This window comes from Melanaphis sacchari, unplaced genomic scaffold (genome assembly GCF_002803265.2).
Source record: "Melanaphis sacchari strain LSU unplaced genomic scaffold, SCAv2.0 Contig1_pilon_pilon, whole genome shotgun sequence".
NCBI lineage: Eukaryota > Metazoa > Arthropoda > Insecta > Hemiptera > Aphididae > Melanaphis > Melanaphis sacchari.
Window position 1 is genome coordinate 1,961,901 of NW_020270976.1, and position 14,907 is coordinate 1,976,807.

The 14,907-nt window shown below is 30.2% G+C and overlaps 1 protein-coding gene across 1 annotated transcript in view; it reads left to right on the top strand.

Moving 5' to 3' along the window:
• The window catches only part of LOC112593294, a 72,051-nt gene extending 57,144 nt beyond the window's left edge, over positions 1-14,907 (top strand). Inside the window, exons 5-10 of the mRNA XM_025337667.1 lie at positions 1,318-1,501; positions 3,691-4,289; positions 11,382-11,456; positions 12,352-12,738; positions 14,394-14,489; positions 14,703-14,907. Coding sequence (XP_025193452.1) covers positions 1,318-1,501; positions 3,691-4,289; positions 11,382-11,456; positions 12,352-12,738; positions 14,394-14,489; positions 14,703-14,812 — 1,451 coding nt within the window. The 3' untranslated portion in view covers positions 14,813-14,907. The remainder of the gene's footprint in view (positions 1-1,317; positions 1,502-3,690; positions 4,290-11,381; positions 11,457-12,351; positions 12,739-14,393; positions 14,490-14,702) is intronic.

The following is a 14,907-nucleotide window of genomic DNA, read 5'->3' on the forward strand; positions in this document are numbered from 1 at the left end:
TAAAAGAAAAATAATTTTAGTTAAAAAGTGCGCATAAAAGATTCGATTTCTGGTTAGTTCAATGTTCTTTCTAAAATTGAAAAAAAAATGTAATACGATGTACCATCTATACGTTGTGTAAATTATATTTATCCCTTTTAGTTTTTATTGTAAATAGTGGCGTGCAGTTTTATATGTATATTATAATACGTCTACATAATTATAATGATGTGCACGATGTAAATATTATATATATATATATTATAGTATACCAGTGAATGCAATTAAAATCTTAATACATAATAATATCGTGATGGTGCGCCAATACCGACGACCGACCAGGGATATACGTGAAATACGTGAATGCACGAGCTGAGAGCTCTTATTTCATATGGTAAACGATTCCGAAAGTCCAGCCGTAGTTTATGTATAAAATGTTATAAGTATGTTATTATGTATAGATATAATATATATATATAGTTTACATTTAGGTATTATATACTATATTCATATTAAAATATAGTGTAGAAAAACGCACGTAGCACTCCGCAGTCCTTATAATAATTATATAAGTCGTAAAAAAGCCGACGGACGCAGAGCCATATAAAATATATAGCCATATAGGCATTGCTGCGGTCTATATATTATGTAATAGTGAACATTATATTATGTATATTGGTCCTGTGCGTGTATGTGTATAATCTCTCTAAAAATAATATATATGTATATTATTATGTACCTACTATCTAGATGATAAACATGCGTAAAAAAATTAATATTACCTATTTTATTATATATTTTATATGTTGCTGTTGCTGTTACTGCTGGAGTATAGATATATATTTGATTTTATGCAGTTATTATTATTATTATTATTATCATCTCCTTCGCGTATACCATTTATAATATAGGCATTTTTTTTTGTTATTATATTAACCTAACCTTACCTACTATATAATTTACTTATCAAAATATAGTTGTGGTTTAAAGATAATGTACTTTTCAAAAGAGATGATATAATATCTGTTGTATATGCTATTACAAAGGTAATTATTACTTATCGGGTTAAGATATTATTATGCAAAGAAAACCTGCCAAATGAGTTTATATTAAATACTCGTACTCCCTATTTCCGAATAATATTGTACGTAAACGTGGCCAATACAATTTATAAACTGCCTTAAAACAAAACGTCGTTCACCGCACGCTCCCAGACATAAACACACAACATTATAACATTTGAGTAAAACTGTATATTATAATAAATTATATGAATTCTGCATTTATATGTACGCTGCATGTGTAACGATCAATAATTGTGTGTATCGCGATTTTCAGGGACTCCGATAAGCCGACTACCCATTATGGCTAAACGTGTGTTGGATCTGTACACGCTGTACAAATTAGTCGTACAAAGAGGAGGAATCGTGGCGGTCATTACTAAAAAATTGTGGCAAGAGATAATCCGAGGTTTGGGCTTACCGCCTTCCATCACCAGCGCGGCTTTTACGTTGAGAACACAGTAAGTATATAAAAATATATAATATACCTATGAAATATAAACGACGATGTATTAAATCATTATGAACGCGGGTGAATGGTATACATTATTTAAAATTATAATGCATCGCTTTTCAAATGGTAATTGCTCGGCATACTATTTTGCACCGTTTATGAAACATATTATAAATTATTATGAATTTATAGGATTAGTCAGCACAATAATAGTTGTACGATTCCACGGAACGTATTCCATTGAATGTAGCACAACATGTTATCAGAGCGCAGTCCCTTTTAAACATACACGTTTTTTTTCTATACCTAATCTATTATTATATTTTATTTATACATATAATAGCTAAAACACACATTAGCATTATTGTATACTTTGGAGCACATATAATATATGATTTTTGAAATCTAAATTACCAACATATAATATACATAATATAATATAATGTACATATTATTACCTATATCGTTTATATTGTTAACTGTTCCGTTAAATCGCGGTGGGTATTTGTATAAGTCGCTTTTTATAGATATCGATATGAGTGAAGTACTTACATTGATTGAGATGTACTATAGTCGTCAAAATTCGGATTTACATACATACGTTTTGGGAGGACGGGGGATTTTGCTTTTTCAACACATATAAATTTTAACTACTTGAAAATACTCTATTCAATATATTTAGAGACGAGTATAAATTAATAATTGTGTCATAGTATTTTTAGTATTTTGATTGTAATACAAGAAATATATATTTTGAAAAATCTAAAACTATAAATTTAACAATTTCTTACTAATATTGATTTAAAAAAAAAAAAAACGGCGGATGCAAGCATAAAGTTTAAATATGTTTTTTTATTGATATTATTTTGGTGAAAACAAAAGTTAATTACCATATAAACAATAGAGTACATGTAATAGCTTATATACATATATATTATGTATATTATGTCACATCCATATCGCGTAATTGTACGTTTCGCGAAATGGATACAGTTTATACCCACTTCGCGAAACGGAAACGATTTTTTTCCACTTCGCGTAATTCCGGTATCTGGACAACATTTCACGAAATGGTTATCTAAGCTACACATAACAGAACTAGTTCCGTCATCTAGACAAACGTTTAGCGTAACAATATTTATAATTACATTTTTTATTATTTTGAACATATACAGTACAGAATTATAAATGCTGGTTATGAATATCATAATGAATTATTATGAATGTAATGAATTATGAAAACTATTAACCGTAAATAAACCATAATAATTCATTTCACACAGAACACAGTTCATAATATAATTTTGATGATGTGACATATATATATACTGCACATAGAGGGAGAAAGAAGCACAAGCAATTTTCTATGCCACACGATGGATAGAAGCCGTGCAGTGTAAACCGATTTGTTGACGAACATTGTTGAATAGACGTATATTATTAACATTTCGTTTTAACAGATTTTAACAAGTGGAAAGTACAGCTGTACCCGTAGCATAGTACACCTGAAACAGTAGAAAAAACGTTTAATGAACCGAATTATATAGTATTATAACAGACGTCTACTGAAGAAGATTTGATTCAAATATCATACTTTGCCAAACACCCCCCCCCCCCCCCCCCCCCCCCCCCCCCCCCACCACCAACGGTTTGACGACTCTCGACCGGCGTTATATCATTATTTAACATATACCTATACTTACCAGTTATACCACCGTATTAATAATATTGTCCATACACCGTTAATAGTGCACCACATAAATAGGCGTGCGCGCAGATTTGAATCTATTATAATTGCGTGGCGCCTATTACTATTATACAGCATAGCATTTTTGGACCCCCCTTTTTTTTTTTGTTTATGCCCTGTTCTAAAAAATCAAGTAAATCACTATGAACGTTTATGTATAGTTATCAATATAATTTAATCGATTTTTAATTTTTATATTACAAATAACTGTAGGTACGGATGACAGGTTATCACTTATCACTGTCACATATTTTCGAAAAATTTCGTAAGTAACAATACAACACCCGTGTGTACAATTCAGGCCACATATCACATTTCAGGAGCTTAACTCCGAGGACATTGATTTTAATAAATATCGGCCCCCAACTCGGCAGGGGTGGAGAGGGATTGCCACGCGCGCACACACCGCTTCGTAACGCAGTTACACTAAACCTGCATACCGTTTGCAGATACGTCAAGTACTTGTACGCGTACGAGTCGAAAATGAATCAGTTCAGCACGGTGGACGAACTGAACATGGCCATAGCGGGCAACCGGCGCGAGGGCCGCCGGAACAAGTCTCTGATGTCCGAGTACATGCCCGCGCACCCGGCGACCACGGTGGCCGGCCATCTGCACCACCACGGCCAACTGCCGCCGGCGGCGCACGGCCACGGTCACCAGCAACAGCAGCACCATCACCAGCAGCACCAGCAGCAGCAGCAGCAGCAGCACTACGCCAACGTGCTGGCCGCCGACGATCGGTTCCGTCACTTGGCCGCCGCCATCATCGACAACAACAGACACCGCGCCGCCACGGAACAGGGCAGACAGCAGCCGTCGTCGTCGTCTTCGTCGTCGCCTCCGCCGCCGCCGCCGCCGCGGCCCGGAAGTCCGATGCAACGGCTGTCCCAACTACAGCCACAGCCGCCGCCGTCCGCAGCCGCCGAATCGTCGCCGTTGTTCAACGGCCACCAGCTACAACTGCCGCCGTACCAATCGGCCACCATGATGGCCGCTGCGGCACACCAGGTAGCGGCCGCCGGTGACCACGGCAGCAAACAGAGAGGTAATGTTATTATTATAATCAATCGCTCGTTTCGCTTAGTTATAATCGTTTTTATTGATTTAAAGCAGACAATTTTTATGTCCCGGCAATCTGTTCGATACTATAAATCCTCGTAAAGTGTTCGAAATTTATCCTTTGAAATAATGTGCTCTAACAAAATATAACAACAATGATAAATGCAAATATTTTTATTTAAATTTTTTTTCGTATAATATAATATCGTCGATGGGCGACTCTACTAATAGGTCGTATCTCAAAAAAGAAAAATTTTCCGGAAAGACTAAAACGTGTTTATAAAATCAAGTTTAGCTGATAAATATATTATTATTTTTTTTTCTCATCAAACTAATAATAATCTTTGGTTGCAATATTAGGAAACTTTTATAATAATTTATAATTAGAATTTTTTCCACGAGATGTTTATCTCAATTAAATACATAATATATAGTATTCCAAATTACTTGGTTTATTTCTTTCGTTTTAATTGAGTTTGCCAGTAAGACATAATGACGGATTTACATAGACGTTATTAAATACATATAAGTCAGTAAAAACCCATATCTTTTGAATATAATATGCAACACATAATATTATATTTCTACATAAACGGTATATTTAGCTAAATATTAATAGTATGTTGTGATTTGAATTTGTAATTTTTAACTTATTTTTTCTATGTTTGTTGGAATTCGAATTTTATTTTGTCTAAAGTCCTTAATTTCATTAATTGTTTATAGTTTTGAATGTTTAATAATCATTGATTGGCTATATTCATTTGGTAAATTATTGTTGATTAGTCATGTTTTATTTTAAATATCTCATTACAAAAGGAAGGTATGTATAATGGGTACAGGCGAGAGTTCGTTCGTTAAATAAGATTATTGTTAATTTAAATGGACATACATTAAATATACAAATAAAAAAATAACTCCATACTTTCTTTTTACTGTTTTAGGTATTATAATATTTTTTATACAATTTAAAACATCACGCTTCCTATAGAAAGTATTGTATCTTTAAGTTTTTTTCATCTCAACTGTTTTTAATGACGAATAAATTAATTTAAATATCAAGCCCAGATTATAATACAGATTTAAATATTGTTTTTCCTATATACATTTCTATTGTAAAACTATCCAGATAAATCATATTATTAGAAAGAACAGTTCATATGTTTTTTTTTTCAAATGTTGCGTTGTATATATAACACACCAAGAAAATACTGAATTTTTGTTAGTATAATTATATATAACAGAGAGACCTGAAAAAGTAAGATTTTAAAAGTGGTTATAATTTTATCGTAATACAGAAAATAATACTACTATATTTAGAAAATGTTAAACACTATCATGACTATTTTACACCTTTACGGATTTTGTGTTGTTTAAACAGTACTTTTAGAAATTACAGTAAGTCAATCGTAGTTTATAGAACGAGCATTTGTTTTTTCTTGGATTTGTATTTATTTATTTTGCTTTTTTCTATAAACTTTGTGACATTTTTATTTTCTGTTTTTATAATACGGAATAGTTTCGTGCCAAGAAAAGGATAAGCGGGAAATTGGTAAACACATTGACAACTAACTACAATCCCCTTGACAGGTGTGTCCATCTGACGCGGCCCCAAAAATAAAAATGTTCAATTTCATTTCTAAATAATAATTTCACCTTTATGCTACTTTTAAATGTGTGTATATATAACATTTTTGTGTATCTATTCATTCTGTTTTAATGTATTTTTGAAACGTTACCAAGAATAAGCAAAAAAAACTATTATGACGTGTTCTAATTTTATTATACGATGTTATCTCTCGTACTCACTCTCTCACCAACTTTATACATCTATGATTCTACTTCTCTTTCTCTCTGTCTTTCTCTATACATTTTTTCCCTAGAGCTTTGCTCATTCATCAAGTGCCCTTCATTAGTGAAAGAGAAGTTAAGCGAAATTCTAATGTCAGCCATAAAGGTAGAAAATAAATTAATATACTATTATTAAAAGACAACTCGCTATAAGAAATGAACAAAACTAAAGATAGCATTTCAGGTTTTCATTTATGTATGTTTGTCAGAAAAGGAATCAGCCAAAAATTTAACTATGTTGATTTAATAATAATAATAAAAAAAAAAAAAAAAATAGCTGAAACCTACGTTATATTGTTTAGCAAATATGTATTTTAACTAATACTGAATTTAATGCGTGTATCGTTCTTTATTACATACCTGTTTTTAATCTACGATATTTTAGTAAATATAAAATGTATGAAACGATGATTGGAATATTAAAATTTATTTAAGTTAAAAAAAAAAAAAAAAATTAATGGAATTAAATGTCTTAAATATATTTTGTATATATATTTGAAATAATATATAAATCTTAATTATACGAAGAAATCACTCAAAGCACCTACGATTCATAATTTAACATACTAAAAAGTAAAATGGTATTGTTTCTTATATGCTAGTATATGTAGGTATTTGTATTTCTTTTTTGATTAGGCGCTATATTAAGATTGTCCTGAGATCTCAGCTGCAAAAGAATGATTATATTAATTGTTACTTATGATACAATATTATTTCACATTCTCACATAATGATATGGTGCTAATAATATGTGGACATCACTTAGCAATGCTTGTCCAACGATTGCACAGAGCGTGGTGGTATTTATGTATACTTATGACTTTCTTATTTCTCCTCCGTTACAATGACCATAATACCGTACGAATATTATGAAAAGACACCAGCGCAATGTTTGCGCATGCAATTATAATTAGTGTACGTTGAATTTTTTCACGGCGTGATAATATGACTGATGTCTACTAATAGCCACTAAGCATTTATATCTTTATATTATACATATTACAGGTACAAGGCGCTTTTCTTTTATGTAAATTTTAGTATTATTATGATAGCAACATTTACAATGCTTAAAGACACATGTTTTTATTTACGCACTGCTTATTATAAGGTGATAATGACTATGATAATAACTATTGGCTCATTAAATTAAAAATATATACGTTGTAAAATAAAAAACAACCACGACTAGTAAAAGTTGTAAGAAATAAAATTTTTCAAAAAATCAACCTATACCTATCTAAAATGTATTTAAAAAAAAATTTTCTCGAAACCACTGAATTACCAAAAAAATGACTGTGTGTAATATGATCAGTGTTCAAAGAATCACTCTGTATAATACACGTATAAAAAAATTTTGTCCAATCGCATGTAATTACGATCATCTATGTATATGTCGGCTGTCGCACTACGAAGTGAAACTACTCATTTCATGAATTGAATATCCAGATTGTGAAATTCTACCGGATCGCGAATTTTAACGAAAATACATTATATGGATATCCATTTCATGAAACGGACAATACCTATATTGTGTAATTATTACAAAACAATATTATTTTTGTTATTTATCGATAAATTATATTATATTATATTTTTATTAATTTTTTATACCCCATATATATATATATCATATTTTAATTTATTTTTCATGAAAAAAAAAAATGAATAAAAAATATAATAAAATATAATACAATATATTATTATAATATACGAATATATAATTGTATATTATATTTTATAAATGGAAATGTTACCTATAAATAGTATAATTTAAATAATATCCTATTATTATTTATTTTTCACGACAATTGATTATGACATAGACTATTATATTTATATAGCATGTTATTTTTAAAACAATATGCACTCCGCAGACTTAATTGGCAAGGAGATTTTGCCTTACACGAACGAGACAAAAATCCTTGCCCTTCTGAAATTTTTTTATAATTTCTGGCGCTGAAAATTCAGCATTCTATGAAATTGATCATAAATAACAAATTGAATTATTAATTTTTTTCAAACATTCCTTTTTGTTTTGTGATCACACAATTTATATTTGATGGATCTATAGGTCTCTACCAACTTTTGGTACTCCGAATACAACGCGCATCGATTCATTTTAAAATCCCGGCACTTTTTTTTGTTTCTCTATTAAAAAAAAAAATTAAAATAAGATCTATAAGAACATTTTTACCGTATTCCTTTATCTATCTTGATCATTTTCTTTGCAGCTATAACTTGACTTTTGAGTCCACGTCCACGAAATTTTATTTCCTTACTTGAATCACATAATTTGCAGATAATTTTATTATTTTTAGCAACCCTTGATAATAGCATTCTTTTTTCAACTTTATAAATGCTGTAGGCAATTAAGCGTTTTTCGATTTCTTTTATTTGAGATGTATGCTCGAGATCTTCCATTGTTAATTTTTTCAACTGATCAAATGGTAAATTTGATTTAATTTGTCCAACTTTTGGGTCATTTCCGAATTAAGATTTTTAAATGATATGTCGATGAAATGAACTATTTTTTTGAAATTAAACAAAATTTAATCCAATGTCTCGCATTTTGGATTTGTTATTAGCCATCCATGTTTATAACATCCTGATTAGATCTTTCAATACTTCTTTGACTTTGAGGGTGTCTAGGGCGTATGTTATAGTCATAATCGATCATCGTTCAAAAATTAATAATAAGAATAGGTGTTATTTTATAATAACACTTTATAGGTATAACACTGTCGTTTATAAAATGTAATGTAAAATTATGTATAATATAATAATCATTTATTAGTAATAATAACAAAAATAATTGTTTTATAATAATTACACAAAGTACACATTAGGTATAGGTGTTGTCCATTTCATGAAAAGGATGTCCATATTATAATGTATTTTCGTTAAAATTTACAATTTGGACGAATTTCACTATCTGGATATACAGTTCATGAAATAAATAGTTTCACTGTGTGGATGCGACATATATATTATAATACGACAATATTATTTCGATCTCATTACATATTACATATTATAAATCTCTTACGATATGATATCTGTATACGATATTATTTCGCGTTAGAAAAACGGCTTATATTTTCATATACACGGCGTGTATGTGTGTGGTGTGTGTGTGTGTGTGTGTGTGTGTGTGTGTGCGTGTGCGTGTGCGCGTGCATACAGGAAGTAAGACTCGGTATATCGTATATATATATATATATATATATATAGGCATAATATTATATATCTACATATAGTCTTACCTACTACCTATACGGTATACAACGTTTTATATTCGGCCAAAGCCGTCAGGCTCCGGTCTCCGGTCTCGGGTCGTGTACACTGTCGTGGTAATAATAATAATAATAATAATAATAACATATAATGTACAGTCCGACGACCGTATCTGATGCGAACGGGCGCGGGGACATTCGTCAATGTTATCAATTTACTTACACATTGTGTTGTAAATGCGGCTTTTATTTTAATTTATTTTTTTTTTTTTTTTATTTTTTACTACGGTCTGGCTGCATTCCACCTCCCGCTCCTATTCCTATCGTCGTCTGACGAATATCTCGCACATATAATATACACGCGCGCGCTAGCACATTGTGTATGTGTGTGTGTGCGTATATATATATATATATATTTATATATATAATATTAAATGTACGTACTCACGCATAATATCCAGCTTGGTACCTGCCTATATTAATATGTATATGCGTGTAACACTTTTGATACGCGCGCGACGTGATGTGTATACATCTCTCCCGTAGCTGTTTTTGAATAAATCAATTTACACCGTGACATCGTGTGTTCGTTTGAATCCATAACACAATAATAATATAATACGTGCGCCTTTTGATATTTAAATATTCAACATGGATACATAATATTATACATTGTTGGTTTTTCTTTCTTTTACACCCGCCACCATGCAAGTCCCGCCGCCACCGTTGCCGCCGCCACCGCCGCTGTCGTCGTCGTTGTCGTCGTATCATAGTATCATATATTCTTATATATATATATATATAATATAACACGCGCGCGCGTTCGAGTTCGTTCTTATTATAATACCTACCTGTGTATATAAAAACGAACGTATTCGTATAATAATTATTATTTCGAGAAAAAAAAAAACTCGTGTTCGTACATATAAGAAAAAAAAAAAAAAACGTAACAAATTACCGACACTTGTTCACGACTCGCGCGCTGTTTTACAATCGTAATAATATAATAAATGCACACTGTACACCGCACGTATCAACCGCTCCAGACGTCACCGGATGACTGACCGACTGGAAAATAAAGAAAAAGAAAAATGTTTAATCCGCCGAATTCGTCTTAAATACCATATTCACATAATAGTACTGCCGCGATAATAATGCTCAGGACGTCGTAGTTCAATGCATATGATGACGAGACGACATATTATTATTTTCTGGACGTGAACATTAAATTATTATTTTCGGTGATTTTACACGCGCGGCTCCGTTAGGTGTTATTAATTATTACCTGCACCGTCATTGTGCACCCGCCGCCAACGCTACGTAATATTGTATAGGAAAAGGTCGTTGCCGCCGTTTTTTTCACGAAGATGGTTTATTCTCGTGGACATATTATAATATACATAGTACACGTATATGCTCAATGCTCATAGTACGCTTCAAAGTATTTATGAGTATCTATATGGTTTTTGGTTTTCATACTTTGAGTAGATTAGGTGTGCGGAGTCTTTTTTGCAGACGTGTCCGTCATAATAATATACGTATCTCCCATACGAATTTTGAACGCTCATACCGGCTGGTAATTTGAATTAATTGATGTGCGATTTATAATATTATCGCATTTTACAACAAGTTATTGCAATACCATATCGTCATATTATATACCTATATACTGTGAACTCACTATGACGATTGATTTGATTAATGCGATGCTGTTCGCAATAGATTATAGAATATTGTTTGTCAAACAAATGCAAATGCGCAAGTTCAAACACAATATGAGTAATAATGCCTCGAAATAAATCATATCATAGTCTATTTTCTTTTTTTCAGCTATTTATTTTTGCAATTAATCTATAAAAGGTGCAGTTCTTTTAAATGTAACCAAAGTATAATAAAATTAATAAAGAAACATCATTACAGGATTAAGTAAAATAAAAATAATAAGTTAAACCAATTGAATATCTAATATATCTAATCATAAATCGTATTTTTTTCAGAAATTCTCAGTATGTTGATGTGGATGGATTTAATGAGAGTTAATCAAACAGCTATTCCAAGACTTTCAATACAAAGTGAGTTTAAATATTTGTGTAGTACCTATTCATGTTTTTCTTACATTAGACTAAAACAGTTCTTGTGCCAGTTGTTACTACTTGTTATAAATTTATGTTATACAAGTTTTTAATATTAATTATAGCTATTTACTACATATTTTACTTAAGGCTAAGATTATATACATTTTTAGAGAGTTTTCAAGCGTTTATATCTTTAGTATTTAAAAAGAAGCTATTGTTTGGTAGGCGTAAGCAAAATAATTTTACAAAAATAGAATATATTTTCATCCGATATTCCGATATTTTTTCTCTTATGACTTTTTTATTGTTTAAACTTTAAATTAAAATTGTAACATAATTTACATAATATATTAGGTAAAGTTTGACGAACAGTAGGTAATGCTGACAATTACACAGCTTCGATTTGCAATGGTATATCGCTTATTTTTACACTATATAAAAGGAAGTGCGAGAAAGTACATATTTTAAGTATAAAAACGGTATTCCTGTGCTAAAAACACAATATGAATTTTTAAATATATTTCGATAAATATAAATTTTATTTCACGTAAAGCAGAATTTATAATAATAATAATTATATAACGTACGAATAAAAACATAGTTTTCAAGATTCATCGAGATGTCCATATTGTGTTAACGCATACAAATTCCGATCGTTGTGTTTAAAAATATAAAACATATGTAAATCTCGTTGGAATTAAATTAAATTGTATATAGTTAATCATTTTTACTACCGTTAACAATTCAAATCCATTATACACTCATACCAATATAATAATAAAATATTACGCAATACAACTGTAGTCTTTATATATATTATGTAGTACAGCGATAACCGAACTTTTCACGATATTAACGCGCTTGGCATTTTTTTTTTCTGTCTACCCCGTAGACTTGCAACAAGCATGCAACCCGTCACCATACGCCACAGTACCAGCTGCGATGAATCTGCAACGTCAGTCTCCGGTCGCGTTGCATTCGAATAACGGGCCAGAACAGTGTGAAGCGTTGAATTTAGGCAAAAAGGATCAAGGGACGAACAACAACAACGCGGGTGAAAACGAGGACGAACCGGATCAAAAACGCATCAAGAAGGAACGGTCGCCACGAGTTATCGTGGTTAGTCGTTCCGCCAGCCCCAAAGCAAGCCCTGAACCATTTCCGGCGCCAACGGCAAGCAGCCCCATACGGGAGGCAGCTACATCGCCTGAACGAAATGGTGACGACCAAGAAACGGACAGCAACGGTACGATCGAAATGGATATCAACGTGACGGCCGGTAAGTGTGTGATTTCTCTATAATGAGTATATAAGATAAGGATAAATTTTTTATATTTTCCCAACGAAATTATTCCTCGACCGATGTAAATCAATTTTTTTTTCACATGCCGTATAAAATACTGCTTAATTATGTATAATACGCAATCACAAACATGTGTTATAAATATGCTGTATTCGTGTTGCTCCATTCAGATATATTGTAATTGATTTAATTCACCCCCGTGGACTAGATTACGTGTATCTATTGGAATATATTATACATATAGGAAGAAAGGAAAGGATTTTTTTTAGATAGCATCTAATAATATCCGTAGAAAATAAATACAATTATATGGATATTGGACTATTGGAGGGTATATATGTTGTATGAAATTCAAAATAAGATTAAAAAAAAAAAAAATTATAAAAATTACTTTTAATATTAAAGTAGGCTGAATAGGCTGGTGAGACCTGTTACTGACCGTATTAGACATTTTTAATTATGTAATTTTAGGTAGGATGGAGTGTAGTGCAAATTTCAAAACTAAGTTTACATTTTTATAGGAATAATAGCGTAAAATATATTCATAATTATAAAATTTCAAAAATCTTAGATTTTATTAGGATAGAACTTGAAATATATATTTTTTTTGTCATTTAAGTATTTGTATTTCGTACAAACATTTTGAAAAATCTTAATTTTTTTTTTAAGGACATTCTCGTTAATATTTTAATAATACATGGTAATATATGGCTCCGTATTATTTTAATATTTTGCACGTAATAATATATATTTAATACGTACAATTTTATAAAGTAAATTTCAAAAATAATTGATTACAGATTATATGATAAAAATATATTATTTTGAGATGTTGAGTATGATAAATGATTACGATTAATACAAAAATTTATGTCCTGGTATGTAATACGTGACAAAAAAGTAATTTGAAGACTACTGTAGAGTATAAATGTTTTCGTTTCAGTATGTATTAGAATGCGAAACGATTTTAATTTCTTAAGTTTTATTCTCGTGTATAGACATGTAATCATTATTTTCTCGTAATAATAATTAATATTTAAATGTAAAATAATAATTCTATGTTAATGATTTCGGTTAATGTGTATGCATAAATCCTTATGATAATTAAACGGCGAATAGAACTTTGTGGGGCATAATTTTCCCTATGCAATTCAACGACCTAAAAACTAATTTAATTTACATACACTTATAAATATTATAATATGCACAACTATTTACGATAAATTAAGTTAAGAATGATCAAGAAAAAAAAATTTTTTGACAAAAAAAGTTATAATAAATTTTGTGATTAGCTTTGCTCATGAAATAAACAAATAATATTTATAGTTTATTTAAAAAAATATTTCTTTTGTATTGTTCGTGAATTATTTTCATAAAAAAATATTGATGTTCTTATATCCACAATTAGAATTAAAAATTAAAATTTATAAAAATCAATATTTTAATGATTATTTGCATATATGTATATGAAGGTATGCATTTAATATATAGTGTAGCATATAATTATTTATATAATTAATAGAACGTAATAATATGTTATAATATATTAATATAATAATATACATTACTATAGTATTATTATTATATTATTTTAATTCAATTTTATTAAGGGTCTTGTTTTTGATGTTTAGGCACGCCTAGCGGACTCAAAATAAACGTCTGTAAAAGAACAAAACACGGGATTTACAAAGGTCAACTTATCAAAGTCGAGTCAGAGTTAAATGGAGGTAAATTGAAATTTATTTAAATATTTCATACGTGATATATGATAGAATTCATATCTGAGTTCATAAAATGTTCTTCTTTAGATAAGTACATGTTATTATTAAATGAAGATCAAAGTATATGATCAATGCATTTTTAAAAATCTTATAAGAAATTTGAAAAATTAATATTCATTCATATTTTAAATAAAATTTTACCGTTAATAATTATTGTAGGAATGAAGAACACTAGACCCTTTATTTTGCGCCTTAATGGTGAACTCTACAGAGGATGCCTACAACCACAAAGCAGTGTTGATAATCATGACGATCAACATTCTAGTTAAAATAGTAGACGTTGGAAAGCACAACGAATAATTTTTTTTCTGTAAAAATATTATTAAATAATAGTTTAGTTTAGTAGATAATTAAGCAAAATATA